The sequence below is a fragment of the Oncorhynchus tshawytscha genome, linkage group LG06 (genome assembly GCF_018296145.1).
Source record: "Oncorhynchus tshawytscha isolate Ot180627B linkage group LG06, Otsh_v2.0, whole genome shotgun sequence".
NCBI classification, from domain to species: domain Eukaryota; kingdom Metazoa; phylum Chordata; class Actinopteri; order Salmoniformes; family Salmonidae; genus Oncorhynchus; species Oncorhynchus tshawytscha.
Window position 1 is genome coordinate 19,763,806 of NC_056434.1, and position 24,854 is coordinate 19,788,659.

At 41.0% G+C, this 24,854-nt stretch overlaps 3 protein-coding genes across 5 annotated transcripts; 1 reads left to right on the forward strand and 2 right to left on the reverse strand.

Annotated features, from left to right (window-relative positions):
* The first annotated feature begins 608 nt into the window (after positions 1 to 608).
* On the forward strand, positions 609 to 4,268 carry LOC112252220 (ras-related protein Rab-11B). Its single transcript, XM_024423263.2, has 5 exons — positions 609 to 788; positions 2,340 to 2,535; positions 2,673 to 2,866; positions 2,968 to 3,048; positions 3,161 to 4,268. Exons 1-5 carry the CDS (start codon positions 749 to 751, stop codon positions 3,301 to 3,303), a joined length of 654 nt encoding a protein of 217 aa, XP_024279031.1. The 5' UTR covers positions 609 to 748; the 3' UTR covers positions 3,304 to 4,268.
* A 5,098-nt stretch (positions 4,269 to 9,366) lies between these two features.
* Positions 9,367 to 17,287, reverse strand: LOC112252221 (E3 ubiquitin-protein ligase MARCHF2). 3 transcript variants are annotated; one of them, XM_024423264.2, is made up of 5 exons: positions 16,930 to 17,287; positions 11,612 to 11,880; positions 11,088 to 11,292; positions 10,344 to 10,553; positions 9,367 to 10,221 (listed from the first exon to the last, which is right to left on the reverse strand). In XM_024423264.2, exons 2-5 carry the CDS (start codon positions 11,785 to 11,787, stop codon positions 10,063 to 10,065), a joined length of 750 nt encoding a protein of 249 aa, XP_024279032.1. In that variant the 5' UTR covers positions 11,788 to 11,880; positions 16,930 to 17,287; the 3' UTR covers positions 9,367 to 10,062. The 3 variants fall into 3 exon arrangements, with proteins under 3 accessions (XP_024279032.1, XP_024279034.1, XP_024279033.1); XM_024423266.2 differs by having other exon boundaries at positions 11,097 to 11,292; positions 16,930 to 17,284; XM_024423265.2 differs by lacking the exon at positions 16,930 to 17,287 and having other exon boundaries at positions 11,612 to 12,041.
* Positions 17,288 to 19,906: 2,619 nt separating this feature from the next.
* Positions 19,907 to 22,050, reverse strand: LOC112252222 (ras-related protein Rab-11B). The gene is given in 6 exon segments (XM_024423267.2): positions 19,907 to 20,250; positions 20,252 to 20,264; positions 20,411 to 20,491; positions 20,601 to 20,794; positions 20,932 to 21,127; positions 21,860 to 22,050. Coding segments are annotated over 6 exon segments (648 nt in total). The 5' UTR covers positions 21,900 to 22,050; the 3' UTR covers positions 19,907 to 20,126.
* Between the last annotated feature and the right edge of the window lie 2,804 nt (positions 22,051 to 24,854).

A 24,854-nucleotide genomic window follows, 5' to 3' on the forward strand; every position in this document is an offset into this window, starting at 1 on the left:
TCAAACCATCACGGTCACCTAATAATCCCCAGTTTACAATTGGCTCTTTCATCCCCCTCCTCTCCTCTGTAACTATTCTCAAAGTCTTTGCTGTAAATGAGAACGTGTTCTCAGTCAATTTACCTGGTAAAATAACGGATAAATAAAATAAAAAATAAAAAAATGCCACCAGAGGTCTCTTCGAAATCCCCAAGTTCAGAACAGACTATGGGAAGTGCATTGTACTACATAGAGCCATGACTACATGGAACTATATTCCACATCAGGTAACTGATGCAAGCAGTAGAATCAGATTTAAAAAACTGATAAAAATACACCTTATGGACCAGCGTGGACTTTGAAGAGGCACACACACGGCTAGCACACGAACTCTACCCACGTACATTGTGGTATTGTTGTATGGTGGTATCATGCATTTTGTGTTGTTGATATGTAGTAGTGTAATGATGTCATATAATGTACTGTTTTATAATATGTGTAATGTAAGTGTCTTGATGCGTTTGGACCCCAGGAAGAGTAGGCATTTGCTAATGGGGATCCCTAATAAAATACAGTTTACATGGGCGCCAGTGAACTCCTCCCCTTCTGCAGAGTCAGGAAGATTCCGTTTTCCTGCGGTCAGTTGGGGACTGAAAAAACAGCGCATTGTCTCACACATTGGGTTATAGAGAAAACACTGCAACTAACTTTAGAAACGCTAGACCAATAATATATCGCAATTAAATTGGAATTGGACTATTTTTAAGACATGGGCAACAGAGATGATGAATACGATTTCTTGTTCAAAGGTAAAATAACTATCCATCTAGCTGTAGCCAGCTGCCTCTTGGTGGTAGCTACAACATATATGATTTGTGTCTCATTCTGTCAATTATGAAGTTACCTTGTGAAGCTCCCACAATGTACACAATGTATTTTATTCTAACAGATCACTTTAGAATGTCCAGCTAGATTAGGAATTGATAGCCTCCATCTGATCTGGTGACTTGCTAAATATAATGCTGAGTTTAAGGGGTTTGTCGCATTGTGTTGAGCAATGCCCAGCTCTAATTTAGCTAACAACAGAGGTTTTCTTAGGTTGCTTTATAACACCAATACCATAATCCTCAAAGGTCCTGGTTTATAGCCAGCAACATGTCGGGTTTTATACAATTAATATAGCTAGGAGGATCCTTCAAACAAGTGTACCAAAGGGTCAAATCTGAAATGATTTTTAATTAGTTGTAGCCTACAATTAGCCTGCTATGATTCATAGGTAGACCTAATACTCATACAGAATTAGCCTAATATACATACTCAATCATAAACAGTTGTTTACATTATAATGTGACTTGCTTTATGATCAATAGTAGCTGAACATGCTCATAAAATACTGTCCTAATTGTATCAGATAAGGATGGGATAATGAGCAGGAAGGAAGTTCCCAGTGGGTCACCCTCTTGATAGTCTGACGCTCTGACCATTCCATAATCGATTCCACTCAATATAGCACAAGAAAACACATTTGTCAAAATCTTACAGATACCAATTTATAACCCTACTGATGAGCTACTGTTAGATGTTGTGTTTCAAATCAATCCCACAGAAGCACACCTCACCCCAATCTAGTTTAGTGTAGAGCAGTCTATAAAATACATTCCAAATGACACATAACAGAAAATGTGAAAAAGGGGCAGTGTGAGAACAAAGAGGATTTCCAAGGGAGAATGACTGAAGGAGATGATAGGAAGGGAAGCCCTCTGAAAAGTGTCAACTCAGGATTCCCAGCAGGAGCAGGTTCTCAGCTTCCTGCACCATGACTCCAGAAGGACAAAGTTCAAATCCTTTTCCCCCTCTGAAGAGGCAGAGCAGCACTTTGTACTCATAACCACTTTATTTCTGAGTGTTTTTCTGTTTTTAATTTAAAAAAAAAACCTTTATTTAACTAGGCAAGTCAGTCAAGAACAAATACTTATTTTCAATGACGGCCTAGGAACAGTGGGTTAACTGCCTGTTCAGGGGCAGAACGACAGATTTGTACCTTGTCAGCTCAGGGATTTGAACTTGCAACCTTCCAGTTACTAGTCCAATGTTCCAACCACTAGGCTACCCTGCCACCCTGTTGTCTCAGTCTTCAGCAGTATTCAATCAATGAAAATATTGTCTTTCCAAAGCTTTAAAAAAGTCAAGACATGCAAGTAATCCACTTGGTATAACTATAATTGGTTTACTGTACTATATGTGATCTCATATTTTTGACTGTACTATATGTGATCTCATATTTTTGACTGTACTGAACTGCACATACAATGGCAGCCTGTCATTGCAGTGCTAATGTTGTCTGTGTGTTCTGTTGCCAGTGGTGCTAATTGGAGACTCTGGTGTGGGGAAGAGTAACCTGCTGTCCCGTTTCACACGGAATGAGTTCAACCTGGAGAGCAAAAGCACCATCGGTGTGGAGTTTGCCACCCGCAGCATCCAGGTGGATGGCAAGACAATAAAGGCCCAGATCTGGGATACAGCTGGACAGGAGCGTTACAGAGCCATCACTTCAGCGTGAGTGGAGGAGGGTGCTCGTCTTCCTGTAACCTGCCCTTTACGGAACCAACACATTTGGATAGTGTTGAAACCATCCTGAACAAATACTTCTGTGAATCGCACAACCTTTGACCTGCTTGCTCTGTCCCAATCAGGTACTACCGGGGGGCAGTGGGGGCTCTCCTAGTGTATGACATCGCCAAGCATCTCACCTATGAAAATGTGGAGCGCTGGCTGAAGGAGCTCCGGGATCATGCTGATAACAACATCGTTATCATGCTGGTGGGCAACAAGAGTGACCTGCGCCACCTCAGGGCAGTGCCCACAGACGAGGCTCGTGCCTTTGCAGGTAAACAACAACCACTGCAACAAGCTAACTCTGGGGACAGAGATGGTTAAATATTCACCCATGTTTGTCTCATTTCAATCTTTTCTCTTTTTCTCCCTCAGAGAAGAATACGCTATCATTTATTGAAACATCAGCTTTGGATTCCACTAATGTGGAAGAGGCATTCAAGAACATCCTCACAGGTAAGAAGAGGGATCCACGACACACCTCACAATACTGGAAACTAGCTGGTCTACAAATGATGTATTATTGGCACATTTTCTTTTCAGTAACTGTCTCTTCCTTTTCCTACAGAAATCCACCGAATCGTATCACAAAAGCAGATAGCTGACAGATCAGCACATGACGAGTCTCCAGGCAACAATGTAGTGGACATCAGTGTTCCCCCCACCACCGATGGGCAAAAAAACAAACTACCGTGCTGTCAAAGCCTGTGACCCTTACAACTCCTGTGACCCCCTTCACCCAACCCCACTCCACTTCCACCATCACTCTGTGTTATCCTGTACCGCCCATTCTGTATTTGTTCCCATATGTGACGACGCCCTGCTTTCCCCTCCCTGTCTGTATACAAAACATCCTTTTTATAACTTGTGCTCTTCTGCCATGAAGGGAAACTTTAAAAAGCCTTTCCGTCACTTTGTCAGTCATTCATGGAGTCAATATTGAGGTTCCTGCATTGTAGGAACAGGGCAGTTTTATTTTAAATGGATTGAGCTATACAGGTGTAGGATCTTAATTTGACTTATATTGTCATAGCAAAATAATGTTTAGTCCATAATCTGGTCTGAAGTAGGCTACATGAAGTGCAATACTGTTAATACAACCGTGTGTTAGTGTGGGTTTTCAGTGAATTTATGTAAATCACAAAGTTCATCTGCATTTCCTGCGGTGCAGGAAAATTCTCAGCAACAAAAGAGTGATCAAATTAAGATCATACACCTGTACTTGAAGTGCTATAGAGCAGGGTTTCCCAAACTCGGTCCTGAGGTCCCCCCTGGGTGCACGTTTACTTTTTTGCCCTAGGACGACACAGCTGATTGAAATAACTAACTCATCATCAAGCTTTTGGCAAAACCAAAACGTGCACCCAGGGGAGGGGGGGCACCATGACTGAGTTTGGGAAACCCTGCTATAGTGTGCTAGACTAGTATATTTGAACAATGACCAATAGATGGTGCTGTGTATATAGCCACTCACAGTTGCTCATGAATAAGGCAGTATTATGACATTGGTATATGTATGCATTTGTCTTTTAAGTGGCTCTTACTTTTCATCCAGGCAGTTATCATGCCCAGAATTAACCTTATTGTGTATTTATTCAAATATATTTGGCTCACCTTTTCATTGTTTTATTTTCCATAAGCACTGTAAGACTTTTCAATAAACTCCTTTAAACACAGTAATACGTAAGTAATTCATTCATCATTAACATATCATATATAATTTCTCAGTGCACTACAGTATTGGAATTGAAATTGCTCAACCGTAGATGTATGTGGGTAGAATATGTGAGATGTCTCCTGTGAACCTGTTCAGAGGTTATGGGGGCTTGCTGTGGTAGAGGCAGGGGGTCTAGAAAGATTGTTCTTGCTCTTCCATGCCCAGCCCTCTTCCTCTGACCCAGGACAGCACCACACCCCATGAGAGCTAGCCTAGTGGTGCAAAATGTGGTGCTGAATCAGCATATGGAAAATATTTCACCAGTGTTTATTCTAAGCCTCATATAGGTCTATCTGCCAGTCATTGGGTGTGAGTGAGACATTCTTTAGGTCCAGGAACTGTTACATTCAATATGTCCCCCCTCCCATTAGTTGTTTAGTTTGGTGTAGCCAAGAGAGAAATATAGGCCAGTGGTGGAAAATAATTATCGCATGACATGACCCTCTCATCTTTGGTGGTCTATTTTAAGTGGATTTAGAAACAAGCCTAATCTTAGATGGAGATGATGGGTTTTATAAATTGAGAATGTAACCAGTAAATTAACATGAGACATTTTGACATTTAATACATTACCTTGTGTTGATGGGTCCACTCCCCTCTTGTTGAAAGGTGAGTGACTGAAAACTACTATTAAGGCCAAGCAACATTTAGTAAAAAATAGATTTTTGACCGAACGTGTTAAGTGATACAGACAACCGTAAAGTCTGAACGAACATTCAATAAGGGGCCAGTGTAGTACATGCAAGAGTCCGCATAATTAAGAAAACAAAAGGAGTGATTGATGTTTATCCATACTGTGGCTTCATTTATTATTTTCTTTGCACACTTTCTTGGCTGATTGCAAGCACCAACATATTTTGGGTTTAGACATCTTTCTTTTTCCACTGCACAACATAAACATTATAGTTAAAGCTGGAATCCTTAATGGTGGAACTACCACGTCCGTTTGCGGTATTACAACAACTAAAAACGAACACTGTTTTTTCCCCAACAGACATCATTGCACCTGCGATAGAAGAGCATAACTTGTTTAACCATGCTGTGCGACTCTCCTCAGCTTCTGCGGATTCCATCTCTAAGAGTGATTAAAAACCCTGTGCTTAATGAATAATTGAACAAAAATTACAACTGATACATATCAGCATGTTAAAAACAGTGGCAAACTTAACAAGAGATTAAAACATTTTCAAACAAAAACAAGTCTATAAATCTGGTATGTTGCTCCTTCTACATACAAGCATGAGAATGCCCAGGAATCTTTGTTGCGTCTTCAAATCAAAAACAACATCTGAGGAGCAATATCCAAACACCCGAAATTGAAAAATTGTACTATATCAGTAATGCTTTTAAATCCCTTTCAAAGTCGGTGTTAGAAGACTATAGAAACAACCAAACTGTATTGATTTCCATGATAGTTTTGTGAAAGTGCCATTTGATATATAAAACAAGAATAGATGCATCTTTGGAGAAAATGACCTGTTTGAGTTAACAGTTATATAAAAGCTGGAGTAATGTGGCAAGTATGTCTCTGAGCTGCCTTCAAAGGGAGCAGTGTTGCATATTGTTGGCAACTCACAGACTCACTTAGCAAAGGAAAACATCCTATCGTGGCCCTCTCAGACTGCACAAGTGAGCAAACTGCAATGATCCTTCATATGCACTAGCTTCTACATTATATTTCTGATTTCATTATGTATTGTTATAGGTAAGCATTGCATTGTAAAGTTATCAAATTGCACACTTGCTGTAACTACACCCTACTTTGCAAAGTCTCCATAGCTCCAAACATGTCAGGTAGAGGCAAAAGCACCAATCAGAGACAGCATGAGACAGGGCAGTGGCCCATCACTGACAATGTAGATAAGAACTCTCTCCATGCTGAAAGATCCTGAAAGCTGTTCCACTCCACAACACACATTGACATACAGGAAAATAACCTCCAACTAAGCTCTAGTATTATTATTTAAGAACAAATAGATTTTCCAGACAAGAGGATTCCTTTAGAGGTCAAATCAACACTTTACAACAACAACAAAAAGTGGAAGATGCTTTATTTGACAAAAGGGGTCTCTCAACAGGACACCACTGAACTTGGCTGACTGTCTGTCTATGCTGTTCAAGTTTAGAGGATTACTTTCCTATTTCGTTTACTGTGACTGGAGATGACACTTTTTCAGGTTGAAACTGATTTCAGAAAGCCACTCTCATAACCAGGATTGTCACAGCTGCATAACACTTATACAGCTTAGCTGTCCCACTGCAAAGCCCTTCAGGTGATAAACCCTCAGTCAAACCTATGCATGAAGCCTACAGGTACTGGAAGAGTTGAACCTGCACCTACAAAATAAGCAATACACAGGAGTATGATTGCCATGAAGGGATTATAACAAATACTACTATCATAGAAATAAATTAGCATCAAATCTAGGCCTAGGTTTTTGGCTTCTGTGGACCATAATTTGAGCTTTCTACTGAGGCTACTTGCATTCAGTCTCTCTCCTATTCAGGCCAGTTAACATTCAGGGTCAGTACTTTTACGTTCAACCATGGACAACACTATGATTAACTATATATATATATATATACACAGAAATATGCAGAAATTAAGTTGGGCTAAAACAAAGGGGGTCTGAAGCGACTATACAGTGTACAAGGAAGAAAGTAAAATATATAAACTGAACAAAGAGGAACTCAAACCAAACACCCACACAGAGTTGAAGTCGGAAGTTTACATACACCTTAGCCAAATACATTTTAACTCAGTTTTTCACAATTACTGACATTTAATTCTAGTAAAAAATCCCTGTCTTAGGTCAGTTAGGTTCACCCCTTTATTCTAAGAAAGTGTAATGTCAAAATAATACAGAGAATGATTTATTCAGCTTTTATTTATTTAATCACATTCCCAGTGGGTCAGAAGGTCACATACACTCAATTAGTATTTGGTAGCATTGCCTTTAAATTGTTTAACTTGGGTCAAACATTTTGAGTAGCCTTCTACAAGCTTCCCACAATAAGTTGGGTGAATTTTGGCCCATTCCTCCTGACAGAGCTAGTGTAATTGAGTCAGGTTTGTAGGCCTCCTTGCTAGCACACACTTTTTCAATTCTGCCCCAAACATTTCTACAGGATTGAGGTCAGGGCTTTGTGATGGCCACTCCAATACCTTGACTTTGTTGTCCTTAAACCATTTTGCCACAACTTTGGAAGTATGCTTGGGGTCATTGTCCATTTGGAAGACCAAGCTATAACTTCCTGATTAATGTCTTGCGATGTTGCTTCAATATATCCACATAATTTTCCATCCTCATGATGCCATCTATTTTGTGAAGTGCACCTGTTCCTCCTGCAGCAAAGAACCCCCACAACATGATGCTGCCACCCCCGTGCTTCACGGTTGGGATGGTGTTCTTCGGCTTGCAAGCCTTCCCCTTTATCCTCCAAACATAACGATGGTCATTATGACCAAACAGTTATATTTTTGTTTCATCAGACCAGAGGACATTTCTCCAAAGAGTACGATCTTTGTTCCCATGTGCAGTTGCAAACCGTAGTCTGGCTTTTTTATGGCGGTTTTGGAGCAGTGACTTCTTCCTTGCTGAGCGACCTTTCAGGTTATGTCGATATAGGACTAGTTTTACTGTGGACATAGATACTTCTGTACCTGTTTCCTCCAGCATCTTCACAAGGTCATTTGCTGCTGTTCTGGGATTGATTTGCACTTTTCGCACCAAAGTACGTTAATCTCTAGGAGACAGAACGCGTCTATTTTTCTGACCGGAATGACGGCTGCGTGGTCCCATGGTGTTGTACTTTTGTTTGTACAGATGAACGTGGTACCTTCAGGCGTTTGGAAATTGCTCCCAAGAATGAACCAGACTTTTTTTCTGAGGTCTTGGCTGATTTCTTTTGATTTTCCCAAGTAAAGAGGCACTGAGTTTGAAGGTAGGCCTTGAAATACATCCACAGGTACACCTCCAATTGACTCAAATGATGTCAATTAGCCTGTCAGAAGCTTCTAAAGCCATGACATAATTTTCTGGAATTTTCCAAGCTGTTTAAAGGCACAGTCAACTTAATGTATGTAAACTTCTGACCCACTGGAATTGTGATACAGTGAATTATATGTGAAGAAATCTGTCTGTAAACAATTGTTGGAAAAATTCCTTGTGTCATGCACAAAGTAGATGTCCTAAATGACTTGCCAAAACTATAGGTTGTTAACAAGAAATTTGTGGAGTGGTTGAAAAAAAAACGAGTTTTAATGACTCCAACCTAAGTGTCTGTAAACTTCTGACTTCAACTGTATATTCATGAAAATATCCAAACAGGTGATAGTAAATGGCCAGCCCTATAAATCTGTATTTTTGCATATCTCTCTTGTCCAGAGGTCAACTCATGCATTTTAAAGCTGTGGTAGATGGGTGAGAACAGTGCCTACACTGGTCTTGCTCCACACACTAGGTTCTACTGTCAAGGTACAGTTGACATCTGTAGACGTCTGAGACGAGACATCAGTCTGGTCGCCTGCATATCAGAAAGGGAATGCAACTGCTACAAAACATGAAGTAACATCAATTAACCAATCTATGCTCTTGCTGCATGTGATTACTAGCAAATGTTATGACTACACAAAAAAACACATAATATTTAAAAGCATTTCATTGGTCTATCGTCGTAGGAGAGCAATGCACTAGCTATTGAAGAGTGATCTTGACCTGCGCTACTCTAACATTGTCCTGGAAAGGTAAGACTTACTTTCCGTCAACCACAAAAAGTTTGAACTTCATGTTGGTGGAATATACATTTCCATAAAGTTATTTTTTCTCTCATCAGTGACGTGTAGACCTACCTACCTAGATCAGCTCACTCTATGTGGTGCTAATAGAATGAGAGAGCTCTATACTCTAGGGAGGAAACCCAGTTCAACATACTAACTAGTAACACCAGATTAATGGGAGCTCAACCAACCTCTCGTACAAAATAAAAAGAACAGTATACATGCATGCAAAACTGTGCATGTTGGTAGCAGTCTCATCACGTACTGTGAGAGGAAACCGTGTCCAGTGTTTTATTGCACAATCTCCATCTTTATGAACAAAATTCCTGCTCACACCAAGTAGGAAAACAGATGGAGCTGAATTGAAGGGAGTCAACTGGCTTGCGTAGCAATGTCATAAGCATCTCTAATCCCCCCAGTCTAATAGCCTTTGGCTGGTAAACGGGAATGAAAGCTTTAAGCTTCTTACTTCTACACTCAGTGGTTAGGGAACCAACCGCTGGATGGATCGCCGTAGATCAGCGTCAACAATCCATGCTACACTTTTAGAGATGGCTGTGAAGGAAGTTAGGGAGGAGAAAGTGGGAATTGTCCACTTAAACACTAGAGGGTTTGGTCTTAAAGCTTCAGCAGCCATCTCCACTGAGCATCTGTCCAACGAATCCTATGTTGTCCCTTTGCAGCGCACAGCGGAGACCCATCCAATCAACTGCCCTTTTCCAAACCTTCAGAAACACCATACTGCACGGTAATCACTGGTCTCTAAAATACTGGTTTCTTTACCAGATCACAAAAAAAACACCATCAGAGGCTCAGACGACAAAATAAAAAAGAAGTGCTGACGATGATGACACACATAGGTAAAAAGGATTTAAATAGAAAAAGAGCTTGGGCTCTGGTTGGAGACGTGCTTTTTCATTGAGAACCTCCAGCACCCAAAGACCACCAACTTCAAATCTTCCCACCTTTGACCTCATACTATAGTCTCGTCTGCTGTTTTTTTCAGCAGCTTGGTGGAGAGCAAGGAATGCTGGTTAGAATGCCGCCCCTTTGCGTCGGGAAGGAGGAGGCGTACTTTCTGATGGGTTCGTCTCCACTCAGAGTAGAGCTGACAGTGGTAGCGGAATGATACCTGCAGGAGAGAAGGGTAGAGAAGAGGATAGACTAGAGAATATTGGTGTTCATCCAAGCTATAAACAAAGTTAAGGTTAGGATTTGGGGAGGGCAGCTGATCCTAGATCTGTGCCTACTCACCAGAGTCCAGAGGACGTATATTGTGAAAAGGGCGATGGTGAGGGCGATGAGGCCCAAGGCCTCCAGTCTGCTGTTGAAGTGCAGGTGATCTTGGGCTCCCCTCAGACACAGCCAGCCAGAGATGGCTGCCAGGGGCGTGATTAATAGGAAGCACACCATGTCACAGAACAATGTGCGCTTCTCGTTACGAGGGCCCGGGTCCCGCAGCCACTGTGGAAAGAGAAGCAAGGACAGAGAAGAAAGAGAAATGTGTACTGAGCCTACATGAGCACTGAGTATGCACATGCACTATAGCCAAAACAGGGGACACTGGAGGACTCTGCTTTTCTTCTTCTTCAGGATTTGGTTTATTGAGATACCCATTAGTAGATCAAGGGTTAAACTTCCTGGGTTTCTTCATCATTCATTACATAAACACATGATGGCACATAACAAAAACAATAACAAAGAATCCCTAACCCTCCCAAACTGCATTTCTGTTGACATATTCAGGATGTAATATGCATGAGTAATACACAACTAAGTCAACAGATCTACATGTTGGTGACCCATGAGCAAGGCCAGAAATTCTATTTCAACACATAAGTATTGCAGCTACCTACAAACACAATTTTTGCATTGAGGAATCTACGCAAGCAGAAAGAGAAAAACAAGTGAATCATGCTCATGTGTTTTGACATAACATAAGCACAACCACACACACAGAGGCAGGCAGAGGAGAACAGACAAGCTAAAGGCATTGACCTTTGTTACCTCTGTGAGAGGCTTGGGCCTGCGCTCAATGGTGAACTCTGTGTGGCACAGCTCACAGTAGCTGGTGTTGGAGGAGGAGAGCCACTTCTCCAGGCAGCTCTTGTGCACCGTGCCCAGAGTCCCTGTGCAGTTGCAGGGGGACAGAAGCCCCTCGCCGTTGGCCCCCTCGTGGCAGATCCGGCAAATTGGCCCATCGCTGGAGGAAACAGGAAGAGAGAGGTCCTGAACAGGGTACTCTGACTGGGTTTACTTACTACAGCTTGCCGGATGCCACTTGGGCTAACATGTCACAGTCTTAACAGCTAAGCTAATTCTCATACATACCGAGGACAACTGTGAGAGCGAGACATTATCTTTCTGGTAACACCCACACTCTGACACATACTCGCATACACTTTCACGGGTTCCAGATATAACTAGGATTACTACTATAAAAGCCTGTTGGAAAGCCCTGAATATTTCATAAATGCTTCATTCTGAAAGTAAGAATGTGTTCAGGAGTTCAGTCATAGTACCTCTGTGTGCTCAAAGGTTTGATGACGGTGGAGAGCAGCCGCCCATCTTTGGCTGTGACCTGGGTGACATACTGCGCTCTGCAGTTATCCGACTCCTCCACGCTTTTGGACAGGCCAGTGTTGCCAGTGCAGTCGCACAGGGAGCCCGGGAGGTGGCAACAATCCCCCGTCGTCATGGTTACACCGTCCAGGGGTCAAAAGTCAGGGGTCAAAGGGATTATGGGGGAGCAGACTCAGCTCCCTCAGGTCAGAGCAGTTAGGCCCAACGACTGAAGAGCGATAGGATGGAGTTAGGACCTCATTCACCATACAATACACTACAGGTTACTTTACAGAACTTATTATGTCCCTCCAGGACACCTACACCACCCGATGCTACAGGAAGGCCATAAAGATCATCAAGGACATCAACCACCCGAGCCACTGCCTGTTCACCCCGCTGTCATCCAGAAGGCGAGGTCAGTACAGGTGCATCAAAGCTGGGACCGAGAGACTGAAAAACAGCTTCTATCTCAAGGCCATCAGACTGTTAAACAGCCACCACTAACATTGAGTGGCTACTGCCAACACACTGTCAATGACACTGACTCAACTCCAGCCACTTAATAATGGGAATTGATGGGAAATTATGTAAATATATCACTAGCCACTTTAAACAATGCTACCTTATATAATGTTACTTACCCTACATTATTCATCTCATATGCATACGTAGATACTGTACTCTATATCATCGACTGCATCCTTATGTAATACATGTATCACTAGCCACTTTAACTATGCCACTTGGTTTACATACTCATCTCATATGTATATACTGTACTCGATATCATCTACTGTATCTTGCCTATGCTGCTCTGTACCATCACTCATTCATATATCCTTATGTACATATTCTTTATCCCCTTACACTGTGTATAAGACAGTAGTTTTTTTGGAATTGTTAGTTAGATTACTTGTTCGTTATTACTGCATTGTCGGAACTAGAAGCACAAGCATTTCGCTACACTCGCATTAACATCTGCTAACCATGTGTATGTGACAAATAAAATTTGATTTGATTTGATTTTAACAGTGAGAGTTATAATATATACACTACCGGTCCAAAGTTTCAGAACACCTACTCATTCAAGGGTTTTTCTTTATTTTTACTATTTTATACATTGTAGAATAATAGTGAAGACATCACCACTATGAAATAACACGTATGGAATCATGTAGTAACCAAAAGAAGTGTTAAACAAATCAAAATATGTTTTATATTTGAGATTCTTCAAATAGGCACCCTTTGCCTTGATGACTGCTTTGCACACGCATGCAATTCTCTCAACCAGCTTCACCTGGAATGCTTTTCCAACAGTCTTGAAAGAGTTCCCACATGTACTGAGCACCTGTTGCCTGCTTTTCCTATAACTCTGCGGTCCGACTCATCCCAAACCATCACAATTTGGTTGAGGTCGGGAGATTGTGGAGGCCAGGTCATCTGATGCAGCACTCCATCACTCTCCTTCTTGTTCAAATATACCTTACACAGCCTGGAGGTGTGTTGAATCATTGTCCTGTTGAAAAACAAATGATAGTCCCACTAAGCCCAAACCAGATGGGGCGGAAGGTAGCCTAGTGGTTAGGATGTTGGACTAGTAACCAAAAGGTTGCAAGATTGAATCCCTGAGCTGACAAGGTAAAAAAAAAATCTGTCGTTCTGCCCCTGAACAAGGTAGTTAACCCACTGTTCCTAGGCCGTCATTGAAAATAAGAGTTTGTTCTTAATGTTCTTAACTGACTTGCCTAGTTAAATAAAGGTGAAATTAAAAAAAATGTTTAAATGCTGTGGTAGCCATGCTGGTTAAGTGTGCTTTGAATTGTAAATAAATCACAGACAGTGTCACCAGTAAAGCACCCCTGCCACGATTGAATGGACCAAGGTGAGCGTACATTTTTCTTTATTTGCAAATGTTGCCAACAAAACAATAATACAATGAAAATGAACTACCCACAACTACCAAAAGGAAAAAATGGCTGCCTAAGTGTGATTCCCAATCAGAGACAATGATAGACAGCTGTCCCTGATTGAGAACCATACCCCGCCAAAACATAGAAACAAACAACAGAATGCCCACCCCAAATCACACCCTGACCTAACCAAATAGAGAAATAAAACGTCTCTCTAAGGTCATGGCGTGACACCCCCAACACCATAACATGCTTTCCTCCTTCATGCTTTACAGTGGGAAATACACATGTGGAGATCGTCCGTTCATCCACACAGCGTCTCACAAAGACATGGCGGTTGGAACCAAAAATCTCAAAATTTGGACTCCAGACCAAAGAACAAATGTCTATCGCTCGTGTTTCTTGGCCCAAGCAAGTCTCTTCTTCTTATTGGTGTCATTTAGTAGTGGTTTCTTTGCAGCAATTCTACCATGAAGGCCTGATTCACACAGTCTCCTCTGAACAGTTGATGTTGCAATGTGTCTGTTACTTGAACTCTGTGAAGCATTTATTTGGGCTGTAATTTCTGAGGCTGGTAACTCTAATGAACTTATCCTTTGCAGCATAGGTAAGTCTGAGTCATCCTTTCCTGTGGTGGTCCTCATGAGAACCAGTCTCAACATAGAGCTTGATGGTTTTTGCAACTGCACTAGAATAAACTTTCAAAGTTCTTCAAATTTTCCGTATTGACTGACCTTCATGTCGTAAGTAGTTTCTCTTTGCTTACTTGAGCTGTTCTTGTCATAATACAGACTTGTTATTTTGCCAAATAGGGCAATCTTGTGTATACTATGCCAACCTTGTCACAACACAAGAAATTCCACAAATTAACTTTTAACAAGGCACACCTATTATTTGAAATGCATTCCAGGTGACTACCTCATGAAGCCTATGCTGCTCTGTACCATCACTCATTCATATATCCTTATGTACATATTCTTTATCCCCTTACACTGTGTATAAGACAGTAGTTTTGGAATTGTTAGTTAGATTACTTGTTGGTTATTACTGCATTGTCGGAACTAGAAGCACAAGCATTTCGCTACACTCGCATTAACATCTGCTAACCATGTGTATGTGACAAATAAAATTGGATTTGATTTGATTTTGGTTGAGAGAATGCCAAGAGTGTGCAAAGCTGTCATCAAGGCAAAGGGTGGCTACTTTGAAGAACCTCAAATATAAAATATATTTTGATATGTTTAAAGCTTTTTTGTTTACCAAATGATTCCATGTGTTATTTCATAGTGGTGATGTCTTCACTATTATTCTACAATGTAGAAAATAGTAAAAATATAGAAAAAGCCTTGAATGAGTAGGTGTTCTAAAACTTTTGAACGGTAGTGTATAATAATAATTTTCTTTGACCAACATTAGAACACTGAGCTGTATGAGGCCTAAATGATGCCAACATGAAATATAATCTAAACATTTTTCAAAACAGTGATATTTTTTTTTTTAATATAGGGGGGAAAATAATGATCTTCTTGTCTGAAAATTCAGTTGAGCCAATTTGCCAAAACACAACACAGCTACTTCTAAAGGGCAACCTCTGTATGAGCAGCAGGGCACAAGAGAGTGATAAACAGCTGTCATCATACAGTGCATTCAGAAAGTATTCAGACCTCTTCCACTTTTTTCACATTTTGTTACGTTACAGACTTATTCTAAAATGGATTAAATAAAACAAATTTACTCATCAATCTACACACAATAACCCATAATGACAAAGCAAAAATGTTGGCAAATGTATTAAAAATAAAAAACAGAAATACTTTATTTACATAAGTATTAAGAACCTTTGCTATGAGACTCAAAATTGAGCTCAGGTGCATCCTGTTTCCATTGATCATCCTTGAGCTGTTTCTACAACTTGATTGGAGTCCACTTGTGGTAAATTCAATTGATTGGACATGATTTCGGAAGGCACACACCTGTCAATATAAGTTTCCACAGTTGAGAGTGCACGTCAGAGCAAAAACCAAGCCATAAGGTCGAAGGAATTGTCAAATCTGGGGAAGAGTACCAAAAGAAATGTCTGCAGTGTCCATGGTCCCCAAGAACACAGTGGCCTCCATCATTAACGGAAGAAGTTTGGAACCACCAAGACTCTTCCTAGAGCTGGCTGCCTGGCCAAAATGAGCAATTGGGAGGTGACCAAGAACCCAATGGTCACTCTGAAAGAGCTCCAGAGTTCCTCTGTGGAGATGGTTGTCCTTCTGGAAGGTTCTCCCATCTCTGCAGCCCTCCACCAATCAGTCCTTTATGGTAGAGTGGCCAGACAGAAGCCACTCCTCAGTAAAAGGCACATAACAGCCCGCTTGGAGTTTGCCAAAAGGCACCTAAAGGACTCTCAGACCATGAGAAACAGGACAAGCCTTTGAATGTCCTTGAGTGGCCAAGCCAGAGCCTGGATGAGAACCCAATCAAACATCTCCCTAGAGACCTAAAAATAGTAGTGAAGCGACACTCCCCATCCAACCAGACAGAGCTCAAGAGGATCTGCAGAGAAGAATGGGATAAACTCCCCAAATACAGGTGTGCCAAGCTTGTAATGTCATAACCAAGAAGACGCTGGGCTGTAATCGCTGCCAAAAGTGCTTCATTAATACTAGGTTTTGAATACTTACGCACATGTGATCAGTTATTTAATTTAATACATTAGCAAACATTTCTAAACCTGTTTTTTTCTTTGTCATTATGGAGTATTGTGTGTAGAGTATTTTCTCAATTTTAGAGTAAGGCTGTAATGTGGAAAAAGTCAAGGGGTCTGAATACTTTACAAATGCACTGTAGCTATCCTCGCCCAATAAGGCTCGCTGTCTGTGTGGGATGAGTCTTCCCCACTAAGAAATGCACTGACATGACCAAATTAGAGTTGGAGTATTCAAGTCTAACAAATAGCAATCCATTTTTTTGTAAATATCAGGAATAATAATCCTGATTTGATAAATCAATTAGTGGTTACTACAAGCAAACCGAGCTAGGTACATAATGCTTGGTGTCGAATCCCGACAACACTGAAATACAGACACAAACCCCCGACAGGACGCATCTGGATCATTTGGTCAACCAGCTGTTTAACTTGCTACAGTAGCTTGCTAGCGCAATATAGACCACACTAGATACCATACTGCTTGCTACATGGAAAATGACGATTATGATTGCATGTGTTCACATCAGTATCGTTGATTTAAGCTAATGCCTTATAACGTTACTATGAAAATTGTCTAACGTTATTCGGCTAGCTTTATCATGTTAGCTAGCCAGTTAGCTATTTATGTTAGCCAGCCGATCGAGACGATAGAAAAAAATGTATTACTCACAGCATTCCTCCTTTTTTCATTTTAACATGTAATATGTGGCGTTGTCAATATATAAAATACTCATTGATAATTCCTTTCGGCTAGCTAAGTATCTTTGCCAGTTATCGTCTTGCTGACAAACGACAACAATAGCATTTTCTTTGGTAGCCTCCTCACGGTCGTCACACAGCCACAAAGTCATAAACCCCGCCTATTCTACAATTTATTTTCTTAAAATCAGATTTTAAACCTAACCTTAACCACTGCTAAATGTATGCCTAATCCTAACCTTAAATTAAGCATATTTTAGTTCTGGATTTTGAAAAGATAGCCAATTTTGACTTTAAGGCTGTGGTAACTAGTGGAAACCCTCCACCGACGGCGTTTCCGCTCAACAATACAGGGTGCGTTTGTAAATAAACGTTGGAGTGCCAGAGAGCGCTCTGGGCGTTCAGTGTTGTCCGATTGTCGGTTCGGAAATTCAGAGCTCGCACTGGACGCTCAGGCCTGAGGAGTAGGGTTGATCCGAGCGTCCTGACCTCAACGGCGGTCAAGCACCCAAGCTAACTGGCTAACGTTGGCTAGCTTGCACGCTACTTCCAGACACATGAAAGAACACCTCTCTGACAATTCCCCATAAAGAATGTATTTATCTTGCTCTTTTGCACCCCAGTATCTCTACTTGCACATTCATCTTCTGCACATCTACCATTCCAGTGTTTCAATTGCTATATTGTAATTACTTCGCCACCATGGCCTATTTATTGCCTTAACTCCCTTGTCTTACCTCGTTTGCACTCACCGTACATAGACATTGTTTTTTGTTCCGCTGTAATTATTGACTGTTTTGTTTATTCCATGTGTAACTCTTGTATGGGTCGAATTGCTATGCTTTATCTTGGCCAGGTCGCAGTTGCAAATTAGAACTTGTTCTCAACTAGCCTACCTGGTTAAATAAAGGTAAAATAAAAAGTTTTTACTCCCCCTAGCAGAGCTGGTTAGGGTGTTTTCATGTGATCTAGAGCGTTAGTGACTGTAACTGTGCTACTGGCAACAATTTAATTACGCTTTTTTTGCCTACGTTTACTGACACCGGCCATATTCTGCCTCGTTAAAGGTTAAATAAAACAATTATTCAACTGGTGTTGAACGTTCGTAAATACATCAGTTATTCAGCGCTCTGGCACGCAGACGAACGCTCTGAAATCGTCGTAGATAGCCAGAGCGAATTTACGAACGCACCCTTAGTTACCTTCCTCGCCAATTTGGCTTGTTTTCTGCTCCCGATTGATAGGCTACAAAAATGTAACATAGAAAAATATCCCACCCATTTGTATGTGAAATAAAACAGATTCATGTAGTTTTTTTTGTTCCATATGGAAGAGATCTTTATTTAGTCAAATATATATTAACACCAGACGCAAGCACATATTTTGTATGACAATGTAGACCAACCCACGTTGAATTCACCACGAACAAAAAGCGACGTTTTTACATAGTGGATTTAATGAAACTAACACCTTTAAAAGACCTGCTGGAATTCAGTATGTCTTGTATGAAAGTAGTTGAATGTGGGGTATCGTTCATGTGCATAAATCATGGGGGAAAAAACTATTTGGAATGATTAACTGATATTAATTAATATAAAGCTAATCAGGCATATCGTACAAAAATAAAATTTCAGACATTTTATCAAAGTTGCACAATATCTAATGAACACTTCTGGTGAGCATATACAGTATAAGTAAAGTATTCAACGTTGCATAAGGCTACCATTACATTTCAGTCAATTCTTCAAAATCTGTAAATAAGTCTCAAATTGCTCTATAAAGTTGGCTTTGAGATGATATTGGTCCTCCTACTGGTAGGAGATATGTAAACATGCATTTCTGTATCAAGCTTTCAATGGTATGCTATACATACACCATTAGAAATTATGCAGGACATTTTCAGCACTTAATTACAAGACTTGAGGAGTTATTTTTGTTCAAAGAAAATGTCTGCCAACATGACATGAATTTGGTTTATTTCCATTTCAGTGTTCCTTGATGAAAAGGCAGATGAACCAATTTGTTTGATTTAGAAGTTGGATGTGACAAAATTACATACGTAACCACACTCCAAAAAGGCAATTCTACTAGAAAGGGTAGATAAGGCATTATAGCCAATCATACAAAGGCAACCTTTTCATAAATTCCACTGTCAACTCAATTTGACACCTTCATGGTTTGACTAGAGAGAAGCAATGAGAGCATCCTCCACCCTAGATATTGCAGTGTTTTATTAGAACCCCCCCACCCAAACAAACCAAGCGAAGTGTTGGGATTTAAAGATGTTAGTCATTCAGAATCAGTTTACATGGCGAGTTGCATTGAAGTGATCGGCAGGACAACCTTCATATTCACGTTTGCTTTCAATTGTAGTCTGACTACTGGATCAGGTCATAGTATAATCTAATGACAGAGAGAACACAGTGGCTGCAGCTAACAGTGAAACAAAGCACATGAAACCATTGGTAAATCCAATCTTCACCAATGTGCCTCTCTGCGAGTTTCTTTTAGATTAGATCGTTTCAGATTTAAATTGATTTCAGCCACACTTTGGTGTATCTGTGAACCACAGGCTTAACAAAAAATAAAAACACACAATTTTCTGAAATGCATCAGATCAGCCAAACTTTGACTACCCACATCCCTGTTATTGCTCCTTTCATGCCACACTCAAGACAGGGACTCTAAGGACAGCAACCAGAAGCTTGTTTTATCTAAAAGGGATACAGCTTGTCAAAATTTACTTTTTGTAACAGGTTAAGGTTTTAAGAAAGGGGTTAGACAAAATGCTAAATATTTCAACCTTTGATGTCAATTGACACAAGCTGTAGCTTATCTTGATATGACCCAGAAGCTCAGGACAATCTGATCCCTCACCAGTCCTTCTACAGGATTGGGTCACATGATCAGAGCCTGAATACAACCCCCAAAAAAAAAAAAAAAAAAAAAAAAAAAAAAAAAATCCTATCACTTAGTAAAAGACAAGTCGAGGTTAGAGGATAGCATACAGACAAACATGAGAAAAGTGAAAAAGGAATGTTATCTAGAAAGTCAAGGTTTCTAGGAGACTTCTAAAACACATGGAGGAAGAGACAGCAACAGCACAACACCCAGGAGAAAAGCAGATGAAGAGAGTGAGGAGTGGATGTGGGACGGTGGTATTGAGGGTCACAGGCTTTGACAGCACGGTAGTTTGTTTTTTTGCCCATCGGTGGTGGGGGGGACACTGATGTCCACTACATTGTTGCCTGGAGACTCGTCATGTGCTGATCTGTCAGCTATCTGCTTTTGTGATACGATGGATTTCTGTGCAAAAAAAAAAAGGACGTTTCCATTACTCATTAAATATTTACCTAATACAGCACCTACTGCATTCATGCGTTAGAAATCACACAATTTGACTTAAAATAAACTAATGTAAATAGTCTTGAATAGTGGCTCCTGTCATTTACCTGTGAGGATGTTCTTGAATGCCTCTTCCACATTAGTGGAATCCAAAGCTGATGTTTCAATAAATGATAGCGTATTCTTCTCTGAGGGAGAAAAATAAAAAATATTGAGTTGAGACAAACATGGGTGGCTTTTTAACCATCTCTGTCCCCAGAGTGAGCCCTCTCCTCCAGTGGTATTGTTGCAGTTTACCTGCAAAAGCACAAGCCTCATCTGTGGGCACTGCCCTGAGGTGGCGCAGGTCACTCTTGTTGCCCACCAGCATGATAACGATGTTGTTATCAGCATGATCCCGGAGCTCCTTCAGCCAGCGCTCCACATTTTCATAGGTGAGATGCTTGGCGATGTCATACACTAGGAGAGCCCCCACTGCCCCCCGGTAGTACCTGATTGGGACAGAGCAAGCAGGTCAAAGGTTGTGCGATTCACAGAAGTATTTGTTCAGGATGGTTTCAACACTATCCAAATGTGTTGGTTCCGTAAAGGGCAGGTTACAGGAAGACGAGCACCCTCCTCCACTCACGCTGAAGTGATGGCTCTGTAACGCTCCTGTCCAGCTGTATCCCAGATCTGGGCCTTTATTGTCTTGCCATCCACCTGGATGCTGCGGGTGGCAAACTCCACACCGATGGTGCTTTTGCTCTCCAGGTTGAACTCATTCCGTGTGAAACGGGATAGCAGGTTACTCTTCCCCACACCAGAGTCTCCGATCAGCACCACTGGCAACAAAATACAAAAAACATAAGCACTGCCGTCTCACAGTGGAAAAGATCAGGGTTCAGCAGTGACTAGTACAGGATACATTTGTTTAGATTCAACAATGTCTAAATGAAGCCCAAAACTACTGAGCATGTTTCTCCTGGTAGCTTGTCTGATGATTGGTGCTGATACTTAGGCAAAGTTATTTGTATCTTAGACAGAGATAAGTCGTCAGTCATAATTGTTATTCATGCCAGACAAGTGGTGACCAAGCTAACATTGCAGACCGTTTCTTGTGCAATCTTTGGTCAGCTGGTGGTAATGGATAGCCTAGTTAACACAGTGCCAGCAGTGGCTTTGGCTAACACCATCCCAGCTGATTGTCAGACATTACATTAGCTAGCTAGTTAATTAGTTAGCCATTTGTTATCAACTCCATGATATTAAAACTAAGAATCTACAAAACGTTGAAAAGTAGTTAGCTTAGTGACTTTTTCTTCACATTGTCTGAGTGTAGCTAGCTAGTAAACTAAAGGGTGATGAGACGTTTAGCAAGCTACCGATTATGCCGCAGATAACCGCTTATTTGATAGCTAACAGGTTACATAGTTGGCTATCAGCTAGCTAGTTTGGCTAACATGAACGTTAGCTAGCTGGGGAGACTTCCTCTCCTTTCAACTTCAACTAACGTTACTGCGAAAACATGTACATGTAAACTTTGACTACAACAACACATGTGGGGCGCGTCTTACCTTTGAAAAGATAGTCGTATTCGTCGTCTCGGGTTCCCATTTTGAAGATTTCCCACTTTATGAAAGTACTTTACTACAAAAAAGAGCCTCCTAAATCCGTCTCCACCACTGCTCCGACCGGCAGTAAAACAGCCTCCAAAGGGAATATGCACATGAGCTGAGGGACAACTGCTTTGACCAATTAGAGGTGTATCTCTGTTAATTGATAGATACATTGACAAGTAATATCCTTCTCCATTTAATATTGACCAATGGCCATAGGTAGGGCCGTGATCAGAGGAAAACTGATAGCTTCCCATCATAGGTATTTATGAAATCTACATTCTAAAAAATGTGGATTGAGCAATAATCTTTTCCACCTTGTGAGTATTTCTGTCCATACATGCATTTGATGGTTTATGAAGGAGAGTTTATTATTGAAAATACAAACTAACAAAAATGGACTAGAATCAATTATTTATTTGCCATGAAATCATTCAGATTATTTTAACAATTCTCATATTGTCAGGTACTGGGATTTCCCTCAATTGTACAGTAATTCAGTGATCCCAAATATTTTAGCTGCTGTTGCTATGACGTCCGAAGTAAACCCTTGATACTCCTCTGGAATTCAACTTAAGAGAAACAAAAATTCATAACTTACAATTTAGTGAAGAGTTGAGTTCATAGCTAGTCTAACATTATTAATCAAATAATTTGGTCGGACAAAAAAACAGAACAAGAAAGTGGAAACACTGGCCTACTTCTGTCATAATGAAGGCTCTAAGCTTTGATTGTGTCAAAGGCAGAAAGCAAAACAACAACAGGATATGATGCCATACAATTAGTAAAATATTCCAATTTTTAACTCAATGGTCTCTTTTATAATTTGGTGAAATGTTGTCCAATTAAAAAGTTCCATTGTTTTTCAGGGCCTTTCTACAAAGATGGTCAATGGACATCTACATACTATTTTCTTTGTGATAGCTTTACATGATTGGCTTTTACCTGACTGGAGGTTCTTCAGTCTTTTTTGGACTGTTAGTAAATGCTGCATGCCTTCAGAATCCTTCAACCCACAATGGGCACTATGCCCAATCTTTTTCTCCCGGCCTACATATTGCCTGCGAATAAAAGAACACAAAACAATACATACAGGACTGTAATGGGTCAAAAATGTAAAAGCATAAAACCCCAGAACCTTCGATCCACTCTCCCAGGAGACTTAGGGGAGCGTGAAAATAAAAGATCTGGGCTAAATTATGAAATCTATGCCAAGATGCTGATTAGATTACCCATTGGGATATGGAGAAGAAGGTCTCATAGAGAGGTTCTTCTGAGGCATCGTCACAGCAGAAGGGGAATGAGGGGAGGGTGATGCTCCACTTCTCCATGCTACTGCTCTATATTGTCTCCCTCTCATCCCCTTCTTCTTCCAGCAGCTGGTGACTCTGCAGAGAATCTAAACTGTCCACCTGCAGAAAAGAGGAACATAAAGCCAACAACTCAGTCATATTGTAATAATGATGCATAAATGCTCTGTTGCTTGTGTTTTGTGAAACCTCAGCTGTGCTTCTTCATGAGAACGGTCTACTGCAACTAAGGGAGTGTAACAAGACTAGTAGCAATACATATATTATATACAATAATATTGATCATTTTTAGTCTGAGTAACAGTGCCGTGAGCAAAATATACCAATGTGTATTGGTCATCAATTGTACATGATTTACAATAAAACAAAAGGATGAGTCTCACCAATTTTTATGCCTTTTTCTCCCATTCCTTGCTCTTGTCTAACACCTGCATCCAGTCTTGCCTCCTCTGGTCATCTCTCCCAGCCTCCTTCTCCAGGACGAAGTGCAGGTTGGTTCTCAGCTTGAAGGACCCCTCCTTCAGGCCACCCATGTGGGGGGTGAAGTGCTGTGGTCCCTTCTCCAGGCCACAGACCAGTCTGCACCTCAGAAGGTCTGGCTTTACGTGGTGCTGTACATCTGCCAGGTCCTTCTGACGCATCCTCAGGCTATTCAGGGCAAACTCCCTCTACTCAATTTGGGTTCTCAGCTTCTTTCTGTCAGAGTGGAGAGAGAGGGGATATAAGGGAGTTATATCATGTACAATCAGGGGCGGCAGGTAGCCTAGTCGTTGGAGCGTTGGACTTGTAACCGAAAGGTTGCGAGATTGAATCCCCGAGCTGACAAGGTAAAAATCTGTCGTTCTGCCCCTGAACAAGGCAATTAACCCACTGTTCCTAAGCCCTCATTGAAAATGAGAATCTGTTCTTAAAACTGACTTGCCTCGTTAAATAAATGTAATTAAAAAAAAAAATTTTTATCATTGGCTAGGGTCACTGTTGTATCTTCATTGTTTTAATCTGTTTTTATTTGTATCAATAAAGGAAAGTGTGTGTGTACTCATGTTAACCTGAGATCCTTGATAGTGTCTTGCAGCTCTTTCTCATATCTAACGGGTCTCTCAAGCTCCTTGTTTGCTTTTGACTGCTCCTCCAGCAATTGAGTGTTCAAGGCAACTAACAAAGCCAATATGAAATCAGGATTATACAGTGACAGGGAAACATCTGATATAATCTTCAACATTATGCACTCACTCTGGCTGTGCAGCTCCTGCTCTGTTGAAGACAATTTCTTTGTAGCTCTGTTCAGTTTCTGTTGAAGCTTCCCCACCTCCTTTACATGCCCAAACTCAGTCTTGTCCAGTGCATCCTGCAGAATCTCCACTTTCTCCCTGGCACTCTGAAGACCTGAGGGTCTGGATGTTCTTCTCAAAGGAAGCCAGGTTCTGTTGCAGAGACTGGGTCCTCTCTTGGGAGTCCCCAAGGATTTTCTGCAGACTTTGGCCTCTCTTCTCAGACTCCTCCAGGTCCTGCTGAAGGGACTGGAGCTTCTTCTCAGAGACCCAGAGGATTTTCTGCACACTCTGAGTCCTCTCATTGGAGCCCATGAGATTGTGCTGCAAAGACAGGACCTGTCCCTCAAACTCCTTGAGTTTCTGCTCCAT